Source organism: Perna viridis, chromosome 14, assembly GCF_037379345.1.
Source record: "Perna viridis isolate PV_CMFRI_1.1 ecotype Kerala chromosome 14, ASM3737934v1, whole genome shotgun sequence".
NCBI lineage: Eukaryota > Metazoa > Mollusca > Bivalvia > Mytilida > Mytilidae > Perna > Perna viridis.
In genome coordinates, this window is record NC_142458.1 from 21,422,772 (window position 1) to 21,444,380 (window position 21,609).

Genomic DNA, 21,609 nt, shown 5'->3' on the forward strand with positions numbered 1-21,609 from the left:
GACCTCTGCAGTCGTATCAATCTGCACCGGATCTTTTATTCTGCTATCATACACTTTCATACAACTTCATGTTTCATTCATGGCTGTGAAATGCTCTTTTCTGGAATATTTAAGAATAATTTTTATTTAGAATTACAGAAATGTGGGATTATCCTAAGTACAGTTGTCCCTACAAGAGAGGAGACCATTATTACTATTACTACAATACAGGATTACAGAATCAAAGGTATCCATTCTACATCGTACTGCAGGTTTCTGGAAATAATCACTGTATATTTTACTTGACTTAATCATTGTATATTGGGTCACTTTGATTTTTGGCCTTGTGATATATTAGGCATATCGATGACAACAACCACCATGGAATACAACGCCACCTGTGACCAATAATGTGACCTCCGTAGTAAGAGATTCTGATATCTTGGTACTAATTTTAGGCTTACTATAAATATCTGAAATGCTAGAGTTGGTTTATATTGGTCAATATAGTGTTCCAAATGCATATGCAAAATTTGATAAATCGCGAACTTACACTTTAAATACCAGAAAGTAATCAATGAGCATGATTAATTCGTTCTCAATCTTATTAAAAGCTGATCTCCCATCACTCCCAGTTTTATGTTGCATACCTTGTGTAACTGATAATTGGGAGCAATGTGTGATTGGCTTTCATTTAGACTGAGAAACAATGAATCTTTCTGAGAAAAAAATGCACAAATTTGACAATATGAGCACATAATATATGATGAATTGACAGTTTTAAAAAAAATCCTCCATTTTTGTGACTTTCAAACTATGATAAAAAAAAAAAACAAAAAACACTTAAGGTAATTGTTATCCTTTTGCAGATCTTGATAATTTATTTTACTTCATTGTACTGCAAAATTCAAATACAGATATCTCCATTGAAAAATACATTTTTTTTATTATTCTATTGAAAATTAATCAAATTTTTGCAGACTTTTGCTGTTAGTTGGGAAACTGAAAAATGTATGTCTCGTCTTTATTCTTCATCGGTTTTCATAGAAAAATTCAGTGGGATTTTAGAAGTGAACATAAGGAGGCTATAGAATCTATATAGTAAATACATTCTATATTTATAATTATTGTATAGATAGCATTGTTTTATTGAATGTTTCCAGTGTAATAAATTTCAATAATTCACTCTGTGAAATAAATTCAGTAATTTCACTCTTGCACTTTCTCCTGCCAAGACATCACAACTTTGATATGAATCTGCAAATCAGAGAATTTAAAATTCACATTGAAAAAAATCGATAAATAGGGTAATCAATCGGTTATTGAGAATAACTAAAATATGATCTCTCATGCCAAGAATGCTTGAGGATTTCATTGGTGCACAGAACAAGTTCTGCACACTCATTAAATCTTGGCCTTCTAGGCTCTTGTTATAATATTTTGGTTATTCACTCTTTGTAATTAATTATCCTATTATTAATTAACTCTAGTACAATACTATTATATATTATATATATATGTTTTTGTGTATTTCAGTGTATTGTATGTACAAGATTCTTTAGAAAGTGAAGCCAGGGTATTTTTAGACCCTAACAAGCTTTCAGAAGATGGAACTATATCGTTGCGGAACACAGCTTTCACTGAGGATGGGCAGTACTTTGCCTATGGTCTCAGTAAAAGTGGGTCTGACTGGGTAACAATACAGGTACATTCAATACAAATTCATATAAGAACAGGCAGATGGTAATATTAAAACCAGGTTTTCCAGAGTAAAAATTAGTTATTAATTTGGTGTATGGCAGGACAGAGGTTTGGGCATCCCCACAATATCAGGTATCATGTGTCCATTTGTGGACACAGGACTGACAGGAGCCCTGATATTATAATTATGGTGTTTAGATGAGTGACTGCCAGTATTTGACTGTGCAGCAATGTAGACTATCTTTGATGAAAATTTTTCAAATTCATATTTGTTTTTTGAAGAACATGGGGTATATGTTTTAGCTCTGTCCATCATTCTGTCTATCCATCCTTCTGTCCTTAATAAAAACTTTCCTGTCATTTTTGTTCGGAAGTACTGATCATAGCCATTTGGTTTTGAGCCTCAGCTGGTGATCCTATACCATGCTTACAGATTTCAGTTTTTTTGGGCTACTATTTCCTGTTAAACGACTTAGTTTATTTTCAAACATATCTGATCAAATGTAAAACAATTATCACATTTTTCTCAGGAACTACTGGTCACATCTACTTGATATTTGGTATGCAGCCCCAGCTAGTGGTCCCATATCGAGCTTGCAAAATTTGGTCCTGTCAGTCAACTACTTCCTGCTTAGCATCTTTGGGAAGAATACATTTGGGGTGGAAAGCAGGGGGTGTACTCAGTTAGTAGTAGCTCACAGGTCCCTTGGGGTTTTTTTTGGAGTGCAAGACCTTTTTAAAGCAAAAATTGAGACTTAAGGAACCTGCCCTGGTGCCACAAAGCTTTTAAAAAAACTATTAAGTATTTTTAAAGTCGAATGGTGCCCACACCAGTAGTCAGTACAATTTAAGATGTGTAAGGCATCTTTGAAGTATTAATTTAGGATTGTTACATTTGAAAAAAAAGGATTCATGTACATGTATATTAAAGTACACACAATGTACATGTACTTTGTATTGTGTTTTGTTCGTTTCTTTTTCTATACTCAACAAGTGGGTATGATATTGGAATCACCTTGTCCATATGTCTTTCAATCTGTCCAGCTACAAGTGGGTATTATATTGGAATCACCTTGTCCGTATGTCTTTCAATCTGTCCAGCTACAAGTGGGTATTATATATGAATCACCTTGTCCGTATGTCTTTCAATCTGTCCAGCTACAAGTGGGTATTATATTGGAATCACCTTGTCCGTATGTCTTTCAATCTGTTCCAGCTATCCATCTGTCCAAAATTACTCCACAATTATTTAGGCTTCCAATAGATGGATGGATTTCAAATTTGGTGTGTGGCTTCATATAGATGGAATATATGTAGTAAGTGATTGTGGTTGCTCTTAGACTTAGCCTATTTGTATAACTGAGCTTACTATTTAACTGGTATGTAAACCAAGGAAAAAGTTGTTTATCTTACCTGTTAATTTCCAATTTTGTGGGGAGTACATATCTGGGTTTCATGCAAAGTCTCAAACTGAGAATTTCCTCAAATCCTTCAGTTTTTCCGTATATCATCAATTTGAAGTGATTTGATTGGTTAAAATTTGAGTTGAGGAAGGATTAGAGAAAAATTTTAATTTTGAGATTCTTAATGAAACTGGACCCTTGTTCCATATCTTTATTTTGTCTTCTGTACATGTATATTCTTCACAATTTGTATTTTGACTACTATTTGTGTTGTTTGATTGCATGGTGTCTGTGCCCCAAGTTTTGGATTTCACCTTTGATTTAACTTTTGTTTCTTAGGAGATCAGTTTTTAATACAATTTGTGATTTTTTTTATTTTAGTTTAAGAAAGCTCCCACTGCAGAAGACCTTCCTGATATTTTGGAAAATGTTAAATTTTCAAGTTTAGCATGGACACATGATAATAAAGGACTGTTTTACAATGTAAGTATCTAGCTATCTGTGTGAATGACATAATTCTGTGGTTTACTTGCAACCCCTGCGTGCTACCATTCCTTTGAAATTACAAGGCGTAATGAAATGTTTTATTGTGATATCATGAAAGTTGCATGTTACACCTCTTCCTTGGGTGAGATAAGGATAATTCACATGGCTAAAAGTAAGAATATTCCTGTCTCAAAAGTGGGAAACTTTTTATTTAGACCTCACAACCACCCTTTTTCTGCATTTGTTCTTTTTTTTAATTTAGTGTTCAGTTTCATTGAGTCAGTAAATTGTTTGAGAAATCTTCTCTCATTCAAATTGCAAACAAACATAAATGATATTTTTTTATCTACTAAGCAATATCCTAAACAAGAAGGGAAGTCAGATGGAACAGAAACAACTAGTAATATCAACCAAAAACTATACTACCATCGACTTGGTGAAGATCAGTCTAAAGATGTCCTTGTTGCAGAATTTCCAGACAACCCTAAGTGGATGATGTAGGTAACAAATATAAAGAGATTGGTGAGAGGCAAGAAAGTGCTTCAATGATACTTTTTTTTTTCATTTTGACTGTATTGGTGGATGAACAGTGTATACACTGAATATATTAATAAGGAACAGATATTGTGAAACTGTATTATCTTAATAGAAATAGTAAATACTTACAGATAACCAGAAGGTCTTCAGTCACTCATTCAAGACACCACTGTAAATGCCAGCATAGGATTTGTTTTCTCATGCACTGTGCCAATATCTGTATGTGCCAAGCTGTCCTGTTTTGTTTATGTGTCCAACAAAAAAATTTCATGACTTTGTACATTTGGCCATAATACAGGCATATATTTTGGTTCAGTAGCATCGGGTAATTTGACTACTCTGCCAAATATACATGTATGCAAGATTCACTGGCATATTGTATTAAAGGTTTACATGTATGTGTGATTGTGTAGGTTACACTCTTAAGAAAAAATGGTTGAATATCTATAGATTAATGTACAATATATTTATGAAAGCATGTATGGTAGTAGTGGTTATGGTGTTTGGTGTCTATTTGTCCATTCATTATTCTTTTCTCTGCTAATATTTATCATAGCCACTTAATATTTTAACAGAGGCTTTATATAGGTATGCCATATTGTGTAATTTGATTCCAGACTTAAGCAACTTCGATCTGTTTTTTAAATTTTGATGTAAGGTTTCAAGGTCAGGGAACAGGAAGTATCCTTCAGTGAGCTTTGGTCACATTATTTCTAGTTACTTTTGATAATGTTAGCTAAAATTACAAACACCCTTAGTTGTCATGTTAGTAATCTTATTGTAGAGGAGCAGAAGTCAGTGACTGTGGTGATTACTTAATCCTAGCGATCTCTGAGGGATGTGATCCTGTCAATAGACTGTACTTTACCAACCTTAAAACATTACCTGATGGTATTAATGGACTTCTGCCATTTGTCAAGGTTGTTGACAACTTTGATGCAGAATATGAGGTATGTTAGAAAAAAAATATTTCTTATATGTTATAAGAGTTATACGTCACGACCTGGTGTTAAATTTAGGTCACTTCAAAACAGTATAAATAAACTCATGAAACTGCAATAAATTCAATCACTGGTTATTTTCGATGAAATTGTTATTTTAAAAGAATTTTTAAACACATTTTTGAAATTGGTAAAATATGATCATTTATTAACTCTGTAATCAGTGGTGCCATTTTTTTTATGGGAAAGCTCACATGTTCCGTCTCAACTCATGGGTAATATAAGGAAATCTTGCACAACAGAAATAGGAATTTTCTTTTCTCTTTAGTTATAAATTAAACTCTTTTAAATTTGCACTTAGCTCTTATATTGTATGAGCCATACAATACATGATACCTGTATTAATCTCAAAAAGGCAGATATTGTTGACATGAAATTCATGTGAAACCACCGTAATGTGAAATTTATGTGAAACAAGGTTCATGTAAAATTCATGTGAACTTCACATAACTTGATTTTCACATGGCATTCACTTAATGTGAACTTAGTGTGAAAGTTCACATGCAATTTATATAAAGGCTCGATTCAGGTAAAAAATGGTATTTATGGAAGAGCAATTAATTGAACCAAAATTTGAGCAGAAGTCAAAAGAATTATCCCAAGAATAAAGACTAAACAAGGAAAATAGACATACACAACAAAGAACTTGAAGTTACCAAAATAATATGTACAAAGAAGCAAAAGTAAATGTGCAACGCAGACTCCACTTTAAAATGGAAGTATGGATGGGGTGCATCAGTAAATTCATGGGAAAGAATTTTGCCTGTGTATTGACTCTTCCTAACATCTCTATTTTACAATGACAGTTCTATTTTATTTTTTCAGTATATTACAAATGAAGACACTTTGTTTACATTCAAGACCAATCTGGAGTCACCTTGCTACAAACTTATCAATATAGACTTTGCTAATTATGAAATGGTAGGTACTGGTACTGATAAATTTGCAAATGATGGGTGAATTTTTAAATCATGCTTATGCATATTGTCATAAATTGTGTCAAAATACTGTCATGATGTTAATCAATTTGGCCATGATACATTCTAAGATAATTGGAAAAAATATCCCAAAAGCAGAACTCATGTTGATGTTTTTAGAACACTACTTTATATTTTTTACACTTTTCAATATTGGCTTTTGCTGATCATATTCATGATCTTCATTGAAAAATACAACTATCAGGAAAATTATTATTGATAGAGAAAAAAATGCTTTTCAACAGATTTTTTAACAGGAGTATTTGTGTCAAACAATGGATATCTCAATATCTTCCATTATTTAACTATATATTTAGATTTCTATTGTACTAAAAGTATCCAAATACAGCAAATGGTTTGTTTTTTAACCATCAAACAAATATTTTACAGATAGTCAAAAAAATTCATCCTATGCTTTAATCCATAAAGAAATTACCAACTACAATGTACTTTTTAAATTTTGAATTTTGTTATTAATTCTTTAATTAGTCCAGAAATAAATCACGGAAACTCCATTTTGTCATTGTTTTACCATGGGCTGGCCATTTTTATGTAGCGATAATGGGGAGTTAAATAAGGACACAAATGGCCAGCCCGTGTTAAAAAAATGATTAAATAAAGGTTCCATGATTTATTTTCATGCTGATAGGACTAGTTTCTTAAATACTTTTGAATTGACACTGCCTATGTGTTGCACGAAATTTTGGTCATGTGTTTATCACTTTTTCACCTTGGCTGTGGTTTAAAGAGCTTTGAAGGACATCATATTAGAATTGATTATTAAAAATGACGAGTATTAGAAATATTACTGTCCATGTTATGTACATCATGATATTAACACCTAAGTTTTTTACCGTGGTATATCAGTGTGTTACATCAGCATTATTTCACCATACTTGTAAACCCTCCCACTTTTGTGGAAATGTAAGATTTGTGGGAGATTTTTCGTTAAAATTACCATATTTTACACTGGAAAATACTAAATAATAAAATTTTTATATAAATATTTGTTTTTATGTAAAAATCCCCAACATGAAACAGTGTTAATTGGGGAGAATCTCTCACATGAACTGATCCAAAGGTTAACAGGTATGATTTTACTGTTTTTACGTTTGTTGAAAAAGGACTTAATATAAAAACATATCTTAATAAAATGACCTTTCACCTTTTCAGACCAACTGGAAAACACTAGTGTCAGAGGATGCTAAAAGTGTATTACAGTGGGCTGCCTGTGTTAACAACAATAAATTGGTTCTGTGTTATTTGGAGGATGTCAAGGTAATTTAATTACATTAAACTTGTTTGAATTCAGGCTCATGTGTATAGAGGTAATTGACAGATTGATGGGCAATGGCAGTGAATTCAGGCTCTTGCATTGTGTATAGAAGTAACTGACAGATTGATGGGCAATGGCAGTGAATTCAGGTTTTTGCATTGTGTCGAGAGATAATTGACAGATTGATGGGCAATAGCAGTGAATTTAGGCTCTTGCATTGTGTATAGAGGTAATTGACAGATTGATGGGCAATGGCAGTGAATTCAGGCTCTTGCATTGTGTATAGAAGTAACTGACAGATTGATGGGCAATGGCAGTGAATTCAGGTTTTTGCATTGTGTCGAGAGATAATTGACAGATTGATGGGCAATAGCAGTGAATTTAGGCTCTTGCATTGTGTATAGAGGTAATTGACAGATTGATGGGCAATGGCAGTGAATTTAGGCTCTTGCATTGTGTAGAGAGATAATTGACAGATTGATGGGCAGTGGCAGTGAATTCAGGCTCTTGCATTGTGTCGAGAGATATTTGACAGATTGATGGGCAGTGGCTGTGAATTCAGGCTCTTGCATTGTGTCGAGAGATATTTGACAGATTGATGGGCAGTGGCAGTGAATTCAGGCTCTTGCATTGTGTATAGAGGTAATTGACAGATTAATGGGCAGTGGCAGTGAATTCAGGCTCATGTGTATAGAGGTAATTGACAGATTAATGGGCAATGACAATCCTGCTAGAAAAGCCAAAAGGCTCTTTAAATTGAAATAAATAATGGGGAATACATGTACATGTAAGTATCGATTAGATAGCATTCTTTCACAGTAGTAACATACATTTACCTTAGGCAGATTATTATTTCTTTTAGAACAGGTTGTATATACATGATCTAGTGAGTGGGCAGAGACAAGCAACATTACCTCTTGATGTAGGAACAGTGGCTGGGTATTCTGGCAGAAAAAAACAGACAGAGGTATACTATGAAAGTACTATTGTTGGTGGGGTACCAATTTTCATGGGTTTCTTGGGCAGGTCAAAGCACGAAATTTGGTTCCCAACAAATAGTAGATTCCCATTGATGTGTATACTGAAAATTTCAAAACCATGAATTCAAGAATACACAAACTTTTGTTTCTTTTTGGATCAACAAAAATTGGTATCCATGAATTAAAGTATGTATTTCATCAAAATGGATATTATTCATATGCTTGCTAATGGGTATATAGTGAATGGTGTCTGTCTGCCTGTTCTTCCCTCTGCCTCCCCTTCCGAGAAGGGTTTTCTTCACTTATCCATTACTTAATGAAATTCATTTCAACATCAATCTCCTAATGTGCTAAAACTTTTTTGTAGTTTTGTGGGTTTTCTAGAATTTACAGCTTCATTTAATCCAAATGATAAATACTGATTTCAGTTCAGTGAAAAATAGTTATTTCTCCACTCTGCATAGTGAAATTGAATTTTCAACATGCAATCTTTAATGACCATGTAAAAATCCAAATTTTACTTTTGAAAGTTGGAAAATATTTCTAATCAAGACTTTGTGCTGAAAAAGCATCAGTTTCTCACATGAAAATTGGAAAAATCTGTTTGTTTTGTTTATTTGTTTGCTGGGGTTTAATGGCTGAGTTGCAATATTTCATCTATATTCAGGCGATGAACATGAAGTGGATGATAAAATGAACATGAAATGATGATGAAATGAAAAATGGGATGGGACACAAGGACAATGTGAATGACAAATTTTGATTGCCACTGGAAATAGGAAGAGGTGGGTAGGGTCGGGCAATTTAGCCTCCTGCAGCAGAGCCCTATGGTTCCTACTGTGGGAGAATACCACAATAGGGTTTTTTAATGTGCGAGGAACGTGGCATCTTTCCCAACACGGTGCACCACTATGGTTTGCGGTCAGGTTTTCCATATTATAGCCTGACAACCCCAGCATGTAACACACCAGGGGTACCCCATTCCACCACCTGGGGCACACATCCCAGTTGCTCTGTGGGCAGAGCGCCCTAGCCCCCGGCTAAGGTTCTGAGCACTATTTAGTCACCTTTTACGACAAGATTAGCACTGCTGCAGGCCTATTATTTTGATACCTGGACCTGCACAGGTCTGAAAATATCATGAATGTAAAGTGCAGGAAAACTACTTATGAGAATTTAATCTGCCTCTAGCTTTCAACATGGTTTTGGACTTTACAATATACTTATCAGCAGTATGTCATGCTAACCATCAATAATTGACAATCTCTCATTTTATAAATAGAAAAAATATTGAACAGAAATGGGTAATACCACATCACAACAAGTTCAATACTCATACAGGGGTGTAATTCTTATATAATTTGCATATTAGCAAATATGTCCCTATGATTGGTGAAGAAGGTTTCAGTTTCTTGAAGTTGTTTATTTTTTAATGAAAAATGTTGATGTTTCTAATTTCACTGAGATGGTGGCAATATTCATGGATAAGGCCTACCAAATGACACAAATACACACTGAATACCTATGTGTCTGATTCCTCAGTTCCAATTGAAATAGAATTGTAATGATCAACATGCCTTTTTGAAGGAATTTCTTAAGTGTATAAACTGGACCAAGTCACTCACAAACATAATGGACTGTGAGTGAATTAGTCCAGTTTATACACAATTTGATTTGTTAATAAAAGGCATTTAATACAGTTCCTTTGAAGATAGTTTACATATGTTCACTACAGGCACCTCTATAAGAATTTTGTCACTTTCAGATATTCTATCAGTTTGTGTCCTTCCTTTCACCAGGGCTGATATTCCACTGTGATATAGGTGGCAGCACTTATGAACCAAAGGTTTGTTATACATAACATGCAATACAGAACTTATTTGTTTATTCCATTACAATAAGAACTGCCTTAGCGGTCTCATGATAGTATGTTCACCTCAAGTACTGAAGGTTGTTGGTTTGATCCCCAGCATAGCCATACCAAAGACTTTGAAATTGGCAGTTACAATATGGTTGACCACTTTTTTATACGGTTGACCACTTATTTATATGAGTGACCAGGCTTATATCATTCTACAACATGTTTCCTAGACTCTTTTTATTAGAAACTTGTTGTTTTACTTTTAAGTTTATTTCTTAATCTTTCCACGTTGAAAATAAGTTTACTTTCACAGGCATTAGTCTCCTTTTTTATGAAAGTTTAAATCCACCTAAATTGGTCAAGAGATTTTGTTAAACTCCTTGTGAAGGTTAGGTAAAAGATGTGCATAAAGTAAGATTGTTATAGTCTGCTGTTTGAAAAAAAGATAGTTCACCTGCTTAGAATGGCAATTTTAAGGAATTGGTTACTGTTTTTCCGATGTAGTCAGTATAGTTTCGCTTTTTACCCTTTGACCTCAAAGATGCTCTTCCATGGAAACACAAGTTACCTGATTGCAATTCTGTTTCTCTATTGGCCAAATACTGATAACTTAATGGCATTTGAAAAAATTATATCGAAAATTGAAATTGTGTGCCATGTGTTACTGTAGAAAATTATAAGTAAAAAGAACAAATTTTACTGTGTCAGCAATCTTTTTTTTGAAGATAGTACTTGTTAAGCCATCATGTAATATTTCTAGTGAAGTCTACAAAAGTGTAAATCATACCGTTAGTTCAAATATTATTGTGATGTGTTTGTTATTGCAAAAAATGCAAGTGGCTAATAAAAATGTATGGTTTTCAGGGTTTTTTCTAAGAAGCAACTGGAGGCCAAATTGCATGGTTCTAGCAGACTTTTAACCTGTTCAAACTGAGTTTTTTCTTTACAACTGTATGCAACATTATTAAGTTTTGACATGTTCATAGCTGTTTTTGGCCAGTTCCAGCAAAAATTAGGGGAAAACCCTGGATTTTTAACGTCACTGATTCAGAATATGTCTCATATTTTAGGTAGTGGCTAATGTATTTTGAATAGTACGTGCATTAAATTTTCTTACATTATTTAGGTATTCAGAGAGATCAAGATCAAGAATTTTGACCTTAGCCAGTTTGAAACAAAACAGATTTTCTACTCCAGTAAAGATGGTACCAAGGTTCCAATGTTTATTGTTCAGAAAAAGGTGAGGGCTGTAGTAATATCTATTTTAAAGATATGTAAATTACACAACGATACTGATAAAGATGTTAATACACTAAAAGAAAACATATAATGAGCAAAAGTTTCAGTCAACTAATGACCTTCTGCAGTCACTGAAACTAACTCCTTCCCTCAGAAATACTACCCACTCCGTGTGGCTTTTTTTTGGGGTGTATCACATATTACAGAGTGGGTAGTATTTCTGTGGGAAGGTATAGGTGTATTACATATTACAGAGTGGGTAGTATATCTGAGGGTAGGTATATATATTCCCTCAGAAATACTACCCACTCTGTAATATGTGATACACCCCAAAAAAAGCTACACACTTTTATTTTTGTCATTAAGTTGCTTTATAGGTCTATATGATGGAATGTATAATTATTGATTCCAATCTGTCTGCTCTTAGGAGATAATCCACATGGAAAATCCAATAGTTTGTTTTGTATTTTAGTGTCATTTACAGAGTTTTCTCCCTTAATTTTCAATTCTCTATTACATTCAATATAACTTTGATTTCCTGAGAACAAAGGTTATATGAAAAGCCACATGTTAATTTCTGTATTTTTAACTAAATATCAGAAATAAAAAACGCAGGGTTTCCAACCAAGAATCACATTTTGCATGATTCTTATCTGGAGTGCTACTTAAAAAATGAATTTTGCAAAATATCAGTTTTTCATTAGCAAAAAATGATTTTTCCATCAGTTTCTATTAATGGAGGATGAAGGCCGTATAATAGTAATCAATGGGAATTTTACCTTTGACCTTAGGCAAGGACCCTTTTTTATTTTTAGTTTCATATATTTAACAACATTTAATGTTTATAGCTCGGGTCATAAAGTTTTGTTAAATTATGAAGAAAAACATCTGTGTTCATTTAAAACTGTATATATGCCACCCTCGACTGCAGGCAGTATATGTATAATAAGTGCTTTTTCAGTTCAGACTTAAACGATACATTTTTTAATGTACAATCTAGTCCGAATTTCAAATTTTTTTCAATCCCTTTGTTAGCCTCTTAAATTCATTCTTTTAATTCTTTTGTTAGCATCTTAAAATTTTGAAAATAGGAGCATTTAAGTCAGAAAATGCAATAATTTTGACCCCAGCATGTGACATCCTGGTAATTTTAAAAGAAATTTTAAAAGACATTACAGTAAAAAGTTAATTTGCTCTCTTTTTCTTTATGTATGGCAGGGGGTGGGGGGTGATAAAAAAAGGTAAGAGCCTTGTTGGCTTTTATTAAAGATGATCTAAAAGCCAAGAAAATAACTTTGTTTGGCCTGATGTTATATGATTTATTATGATTTTAGAATGTGAAGTTAGATGGCAACAACCCAGTTATGCTGTATGGATATGGTGGATTTAATATATCCATCACTCCAAGTTTTTCTGTCTCACGATTGGTCTTTTTACAACATCTGGGAGGAGTTTATGCCCTAGCTAATATACGAGGAGGAGGGTAAGAAATCATATGTTTTTATGTCACTGCCACAAAGTTTTGTGGATATCTGTGGCATTAAAAAAATTTATCAGCTAAAATGTGGGAATTCTTTAGTGTAATGATTTGAAATTTTGTGTACTGCTTTAATAAGCAGAATTGAATGTGTAAAACCTTCACCTTTGTCACCACTTTCCGCAAAATGACATCTGTCTGAATTTCAGTGTTGAGTAATTTTTTGTCAGCTTAATCATTGCAAACTCTCATTGGTTAAAATTTGGCATGCAGTTGCAAGATGATCAATTGTACTATATGTGGGGCTGTTGTTTCTTTTGATTAAAAACAAAGTGACCATGATTAAAACAAGAAATAAGACATCTGTTATCTGGGGACAGAGACCAGATGAAGGAAACTGACCAGACAAGATGTTATAGTCAATCAATAGGATAATTAATTGGAAAAAGTGAATAACCAAAATATGATCACGAGTGCCGATGAATGACTACATTTAACAATTTTTCAGAACTTGTTCTGCAAACAAGTTAAATCTTTATGTTTTCTTGAAACAAGTGATTATTTTTTGTTTATTCACGATAACCAATTGATTATCATATTTATGATATAGATCTTCTCCCTTATTTTTCTTTATTTTCAACAAAAAGATTTGTGAACAGCGGATTGATATGCCGGTACATGTTGTGATGTTGTGTGATGTTTTGCCAGGAGAAACTGTGAGAGTGAAATAAACATATTTATTTCACAGTATGAATTATCAAAAAATTTTACACTGGGAATATTTGGAAAATCACTGCAATCTATATGATAAAGACCAATATTTATAACTTGAAAGTTAAAGAACTGAGAGACAGGTAACATGGTTTACTTTAATCAGTTAGCTTTTAGTTGAACTCACAATTTTATGGATTATGGAGAAACCTGACAGAGGGACAGGAACATGGTTTGCTTTTAATTGAATTCTAATTCAACTCATAATTGTAGGGAGTATGGAGAAACTTGGCATAAAGGTGGGATGTTAGATAAGAAACAGAATGTCTTTGATGACTTCCAGGCAGCAGCTGAATATCTCATCAAAGCTAATTATACCTGTGCCAAAAGGTGTGTTTGAATTTAAGTAAAGGAATAATCCAGGAAACCAATATTATTGTAGAAATAAAAAGAATATAATCCAGGGACAAAGACGGGACACAGAAAAGACAGCAAAAAACAAAACAACTAAAACAATGCATTCAAAGCAACAAAAGTAAATGAGCAACTCAGAGTCCAGTAAAAAGTGCCTAGTAAGAGTGAACAATTATTTGTCTATGTCTAAAGATGGGTAAGCCATGAATTGATTTATATTCTGAGAATTTCATGTTCATTTGATTGTAAGGCCATGGTTGTTAGTGACATGTTTTGGCATTTGTCATCAATAGTTTTCATCTGTGTTTGTTTTATTTTGTTGGTAATTTTCTTCTTCTAAATACTTGGTATAGATTGAAAAGGGATTTGATCAGAAACATTTTTACAATGTGTTGTTTATGCTTGATGAACAAAAATCATACCTGTCATGTTTTCATACCCCACACTTGAAACCAGAGGGGTATATAATGATCATGCTATCTATCCATCCACCCACAGTTCAAATCCTAACCCCCTCTCAAAACACTGAATTAATTTTGGTAAAACTTGCATGCTTTCTTAATCACATGATGTTTTTGTGTACTTCTTATTTTATTTTTCTATTTTAATGACTTACGGTTTTTGTGGTACAAAACGTGGACTTTTTCCATGGTTGACCAACGAGGAATCCTTAATTTTTCTGAAAATGCTGTCAGAATGGAATTCAATGAAATTTTCACACTTTCTTAATCACATGATGCCATTGTTCCTATTGTTTTCTATCTGAATGACTTTTGGGGTTTCATGTATGGTTTCTAGGAGATGAGCGCAAAGGTATCAACAAGCTCATAGTTTTTCTAATTTTAGTAATTTTTCTGCCACCTCAAATTGTGAATGAATATATAAAATCCATTTGAATTTCAATGTCATAGTTCAAGGTCGTAATCATTTTTCCACGTATTGAGATGCCATGCTTAGTTCTGCTCATGTTCCTGTATTATCTCTATCACAAATCTAAATCTTCATTTTATTGAGATAACAGATACAAATATGTCAGGGAGCCAAAATAGCTTATCATTTAGAAACTCTTACATGTTTATAGAAAAAAGAATGGATTTATTTAGCATAGGCAGTTATAAAGGGGTCTTGTCAGGGCCGGCCTTAACAATTAGCAAAATTAATAAAAATAGCATACTGTAAAAGTACTATTGTTCGTGGAATACCAATTTTCATGGTTTTCATGGTTGAGCCTACTCACGAAATTTGGTCCCCTAGGAAAAGGAGATTTCCATTGATGTGTATACTAAAAAGCTCGAAACCACAAATTCAAAAATCAACAAACTTGTGTTTCTTCTCTAATCTGTAATCTGTGAAAATTGGTATCCACGAATTAAACTACTTTCACAGTATTTAAAGTGTCAGTGCCTGCTTTAAATGTTTATCAAGGATTCTTTTTGTGGGTTGGTGGTAGACTTCCTTAGGTGATTCTCTTGATCCACAACTGGTTAAACTTAACAAATGCACCAGCCTTTAATCTAGATAACAGTCTATGAGTTTATGACATTATTCTTCAGGATCACAATAAATGGTGGTTCTAATGGAGGATTGTTAGTGGCTGCTTGTGAGAACCAGAGACCAGACTTGTTTGGTTGTGTTATCAACCAGGTGGGGTAGGTAAACCACATTTTACTTTAAGTATTAGGGCTGGTTAGGATCAGGAATAATTGGTCTATTTGTTTTGGTCCTTTTAAAAAATGTCCTCACTCTGTTACCGGAACTGACATAATGGATGGTTTGACTTTTTTTAATATCATTATCCTTAGTGAATTTTCAGTCAAACTAAATATTCATGATTAAATTAAAAGGTTTTCTTAAGGATTTCATACATGTATTATAATGGAATAAGATTTCTGACCTTTGCCCCATCATATTTCTGTTTAATGAAATTTGTTGTATTCTGTTACAGTATACAGTTAGATTTAATGCAAAATTGTGTTCTTATTTTTTTTTGCTGTACTACAAAATTGTCTGTTTGTATGCTATGGGATGAATTTTAACTTCTTTTTCTGCAAAATATGTAGAAACACATTTATCAAAACATTTCAGTAACCGGTTCTGATTGCTTTTTAGGAATTAAGGGTTCTAAAACATCTGTAATATGATTTATTGTAAATGATGAAGTCCTAATAATGGTTTCTATAGGAAACTGTGTGATATAAACTTCCTGTGTCACTAAAAACGGGTTTCATTTGTGTAGAAGACTGACAATAACATTTGTTTTTACAGAGTAATGGATATGTTGAAGTTCCACAAGTTCACCATAGGTCATGCTTGGACAACTGATTTTGGATGTGCTGACAAGAAAGAAGACTTCGAATATCTTATAAAGTAAGTTCTGATTCTTCACCATAAAAATACCCCCATGAACAGGAATGTGATATTTCCACAGATTCATTGCCATGGATTTCTGCATTTACAAAGCAGCATACATTTTCACAAAATATTGTAAGAGTAAAATTAGTCATAAGTTATGACGTCAAAATAGTTTGATCTACTATGATGTCATAACTTAAGAATAATTTTACACTTATGATTTTTTGTGAAGAGGACCACTTGATTTTAATATTACCATTCTTTATTTTACTTAATATAATACTTCTTATTTTGTCAATTTATCCTGTTGTTGCTCGTATCTCATCTCTGCTACAAATAGCTCTATCCATTCATTATAAAACAAGTCTAATATTCAAACAAAGATTAAAAAATCAACTCCAGTGTTATATTGTAGGATATTTTGCTAGAGAAGGGCTTTATTCTTATCTTCTCATCAGGTTGTTTGTTTGGTTCTTAAAATGTAAGTGTTCTTTTAATACAATGAATATTTATTTGCAAAGAATGTCATGATGTTAACAGTTTTTAAGCAATGCATATTTTTGATACAGGTTTTAATTTTTGGTAAAATCTATGCTGTTTGCATACAGTTAGAACATTTGGTTGTTATTTTTTTTTTCAGATACTCTCCTCTACATAACATCCGTGTTCCTGATGGAGATATGCAGTACCCTGCAACATTGCTTCTTACAGGAGACCATGATGACAGAGTTGTTCCCCTTCATTCACTTAAATATATTGCTGAGTTGCAACATATCATGTGTAATTCTGAAAAACAGGTATGTAGTGAAAATAATATGAAGTTGACTCTGAAAAACAGGTATTTTAAGAAAAAAAAATTATTTTAGATAATACCAGAAAACCTAAAAAGTATATGATTTTATGGGAATAATAACTACCCAATCAAGTTTCTGCAAAAGAAATTATATCCTCACTCATCCAGTGGGTGGTATACTGGATTCACCTCGTCATTCTGTCCATCTGAACTTTGATGCAGTTATCTCTAACTCCAATGGATGGATTGGTTTCAAATTTGGTGTGTGGCTTTATATACATGTAGATGGGTCATATGTTGTAAGTGATTCTTAGTATTGTCCTGTATCAATTTCCTATCAAATGTATGCATATGTGTGTTTTAATTTGTCTTCCATTTACAAGCCTAAGGGTATTATTGGTGTGAAATCCTGTGTTTGTAGTGAAAACTACTTAACTATGTATTATGGGTTACTATGAAAGATCTGTACACATATCGCAAAACTTCTATTGTAGGAAGGTGAATGCTTGTCATTCAGTGTAAGAAAAAGGCAATTTCAGCAGCACAAAGCTCTATAATAACACCCTTGCTCCTAAGGAGGGGTGGTTATACTGTAAATGCAAGGGCTGTGGCATGCATTAGTTATTAAAGTTTGTTATTTAGTTAATAATGTAATTTTATTTTTCACTATTTTAAGGAAATATGCTAGTCACATCTTTTGCAATAATAAAAATATCACAATAATTTCTGATTTAACAATAGTGCTGTACCTACATCCATCCATTTGTCAAAACTCTCATTTTGAAATGTTTTATTTTCAACTACATATAATTTTACTGATACTTGATATCCTGATACATGCTTGCAAGCATCAAAGTAACTTGGGCTGATTTCATTCTATTTAAAAGGGAAGCTTGGAAAGCTTTTGGGAAATTGAATATGATACAAACATATCCCTGATTTCTGGAGTTATGTCCCTTACCCAAGGTCTACCTCCTTAAGTTGAGGTGCTGTATCATATCACCACTGAATATTTGCATACCAATTTCCTTTTTTTTTTTATTTTAAGATGCATTACCCTTTGCCTAACTCTCTATATAGTTTCTGTTACTTACTTAATACTTAATAACACGAGTATTTAATATTTGCAGACAAATCCACTTGTAGTCAGAGTAGACACTAAGTCAGGTCATGGAGCTGGCAAGCCTGCGGCTAAAATTGTAAGTCACAATAGATATATTGCGACAAAAAGCACTGAAGCATTAAAACAAAAGGAAAATTCAGAAGACAAAATGTGAAAAAGTAAACAGATGATTGACAATGTAAACAGCAGGAAAAATTCAATTATTACATTGTATAAAAATTGAAGATAAGGAAAACAAAACAGCACACAAAAACACTCCCTTAAAAAATGGAAGTGACATCAGGGTCAGGCTCGGGAAGGATAAACATGTTCTACTCTACCAGCATTACTTGTCACATTTCAAACTTATTTGTGAAATTAGAAAAGCCATATGACAACCCTCAGCACATAGGCTAAACATTTACCACATCATCATGAAAATTGAAACTTTTTGGTAAAAGGAAATTGGTAAACTAAGAAGGAAAACAATATTGTATTACTGCAGAAAAAAAAATTAAAAAATATTAAAATTAATGATAAATAAAACTGATGCTACTCCAAAAGTCTATTTTGAACCTACATGTTCATGTGAAGAACGGAATAAATGTACATGTGATTAGTTTCTTCAAAGTTTTACTCTTTTTAAAGGCATGGTATGCTGAAATTGTTCTTTTTACTTTACAGATAGAAGAATTAACTGATGTGTACTGCTTTATATACCAGAATGTAGGATTACAATGGGCAGACTAGTATCTTTAATTTTTTCCTCTACAGAGAACACTGAAAATCACTCTACTGAATTATCAATCTTATTAAAATCAATTTGTAAATGTCATTCTCTAAATTGTGGTCATTGAGGATCAAACAACAGCTTATTGGACTATGCTACTAGAAGGATAAAATTCTTTAATATCATTTCCGTTTTCATGGTCATTGAGGATCAAACAACAGTAACCCATTGGATGTTGTACAACAATGTCAAAATGTCAGTAGCCCATTGAAAATTGCTACCGGTACAACAAAACTTTCTGTAATTTTCCTATCATATGTTTGGACTTATCAGACAGAAAGTTTTCAGCAATACCAAGAACAAGTGTACCAAATTTCATAATTCTACCATGTCTGTCACCTTTGCAGGCATAAACAGCAGCAAAGGATTTTCTCAAACTTGTTACCCCCCGCCTCCCCCCCCCACCTAAAAGACATATCCATATTGTTAGATCTTCTAATAGCCAGAATGGAAGGAAGAGGACATTGCCAAATCAATAAATGAAACTGACTTCTATCTGTTGAAAAATTATGATTTTTTGTTATTTATGCAGAATAATGATTCAAAAAACGTTTCAGAAGTTTGAATTTCTTAAAATTAGCACACTTTTTCTGTTAAAAATTAAGACTTACAATAATCAGACTAATTGGAATCTCTATTAAAATATTAAAAATATTTTTTTTTACAAATATGAGTATTTTATTGCACAATTTTGTGCTAGGATCTTTCTTAATTAACATATATAGTACAATTCAACCAGGTTCAGTCTCACTTGCTACCCAATACAGAATCAAGGCACAAACCGAGTCTCACTTGCTACCCAGTACAGAAGCAAGGCACAAATCAATGAGCGAAGTTGGGGGAGCTCGGAATTTTTAAGAAATCAATAAACAAATTAAATTACTTAATCATGGACAGAAAAATGAATTATGATTCAATACTCCCCATTATTTAACCATGTTGATTTTCAAATACAAGTTTTAAATGGGGCTGCTGAAAAAATAAAATTATTTTTGCACTCATGTGAGAACTCTTACTTAACAAAAACTCTCTTCTTGAGAAATAATAGTCTGTGGTTAAGTGAAGGTTATTTCAATGACTTTCATTAAAGCGGGGTTAAAATGTGATCACCTTGTCTGTCCGTCTGTTTACATACAGAATGGGTTGATGTTGAGACAGGAGATATCACAGTGAGCCTGTTAGTGTGAGATATGATGTTCTGTCGAGACGTTCAAACCTGACATTTTTCTGTTAATCCACTTCATAGTCATTGGAAATGGCCAATATCTTTCAGTATCACTACAGTAGCCTGAAGTAGAAATTATCAGGCAGTAAACAATTAAGTTGCAGATAATTTTTTCTATAACAGTTGTCAGCTTCTATTACTTCGATATTTGGTATATTGCTTTTACACAATGACTTGTACTTTGGTTCCTTGTATATCTTCTTCCTGTTTACCATAGGACTTCTTAATTTTTTAGATGATGCATAATGGGTATTTTTGTAACAGATTTCTCAGAATCTGTTAGAGTAATCAAGGGAACCAAGGTTATAGCGGTAATCAAAAGAATGTATTCCAGGGACAAAGACCAGACGTGGAAAACAAACATACACAACAAAGAACATCAAGTAACTAAAATCATACTTACAAAGTAACAAAAGTAAATGAGCAACTCGGACTCTAAAAACTAGGAGCATGGACCAGGTGCACCGGTAGGGCAAGTGTCCTCTGCTTTTCTAGAAACACCCGCCGAGTTGCTCATAAAAAGTCAAGTCCAGGGTAGACAAACGAGGAAAGGAAAACTATGACCCATTGAATAAATCAGTTTTCATGGTGCTGATGGATACACCATAATGATCCACAAGTTCATGATGACGACCATAAAACTTCTGCAGTGATGACTTCAATCTTGTAGCAACATAACCCTGTTCCAGAAGCCTATTTGTTAAGAGTTATAGCGCAATGCAAAAAGTCTGCGTAGTTTCAGCAAGCTCTGGCATAACGTACGAGTTGTGATATGAACACTCCATACACAGGGGCCGAAGGGATGTTGCCACAGATGAAAGGAAAGTTTGGTCAATAGTTTTCCTTTACCATCGATTTCTAAGTGTAGGTCAAGATATGAGGCTGACTTCACAGTGTCTGTAGTATCCTTTATCTCAAGTTGTTTTGGGTAGATGCGATGTATCAAATCCCCAAAATTAGGATTGTTTAAAGATAATACGTCATCTATATAGCGGAAATTGAGATTAAAGGATCTCGAGGGAATGCTTAAATATTTGGTATATTGCTTTTGCATGATGACTTGAACCATGTCTCCTTTTTGAGAGGAGGTATTCTTAGTATGATGTAGCATGCAACATGCTGTTACTAAGTAATGCTTGAGATAGGCCGGCAAGACACATAATGGATAAAAATAATGACCAGTGCTATTTTGTGTTCCTTTTTACTGGACTAAGGACTGGATGAGATAAAACTATCATATCACATTCATAGATTTTATTTTTAACAATAGAAATACAGATACCATAAAACATAAAATTGTACAAG

The 21,609-nt window shown here is 33.2% G+C and overlaps 1 protein-coding gene across 1 annotated transcript in view; it reads left to right on the forward strand.

Moving 5' to 3' along the window:
• The window catches only part of LOC148598614 (prolyl endopeptidase-like), a 36,672-nt gene extending 16,925 nt beyond the window's left edge, over nucleotides 1-19,747 (forward strand). Inside the window, exons 3-19 of the mRNA XM_088562180.1 lie at nucleotides 131-226; nucleotides 1,516-1,684; nucleotides 3,465-3,566; nucleotides 3,924-4,066; nucleotides 4,891-5,056; nucleotides 5,933-6,028; nucleotides 7,258-7,362; nucleotides 8,223-8,327; nucleotides 10,106-10,186; nucleotides 11,328-11,441; nucleotides 12,775-12,923; nucleotides 13,902-14,018; nucleotides 15,596-15,691; nucleotides 16,308-16,409; nucleotides 17,035-17,191; nucleotides 18,318-18,386; nucleotides 18,974-19,747. Coding sequence (XP_088418306.1) covers nucleotides 131-226; nucleotides 1,516-1,684; nucleotides 3,465-3,566; nucleotides 3,924-4,066; nucleotides 4,891-5,056; nucleotides 5,933-6,028; nucleotides 7,258-7,362; nucleotides 8,223-8,327; nucleotides 10,106-10,186; nucleotides 11,328-11,441; nucleotides 12,775-12,923; nucleotides 13,902-14,018; nucleotides 15,596-15,691; nucleotides 16,308-16,409; nucleotides 17,035-17,191; nucleotides 18,318-18,386; nucleotides 18,974-19,039 — 1,933 coding nt within the window. The 3' untranslated portion in view covers nucleotides 19,040-19,747. The remainder of the gene's footprint in view (nucleotides 1-130; nucleotides 227-1,515; nucleotides 1,685-3,464; nucleotides 3,567-3,923; nucleotides 4,067-4,890; nucleotides 5,057-5,932; nucleotides 6,029-7,257; nucleotides 7,363-8,222; nucleotides 8,328-10,105; nucleotides 10,187-11,327; nucleotides 11,442-12,774; nucleotides 12,924-13,901; nucleotides 14,019-15,595; nucleotides 15,692-16,307; nucleotides 16,410-17,034; nucleotides 17,192-18,317; nucleotides 18,387-18,973) is intronic.
• The last annotated feature ends 1,862 nt before the right edge of the window (nucleotides 19,748-21,609 follow it).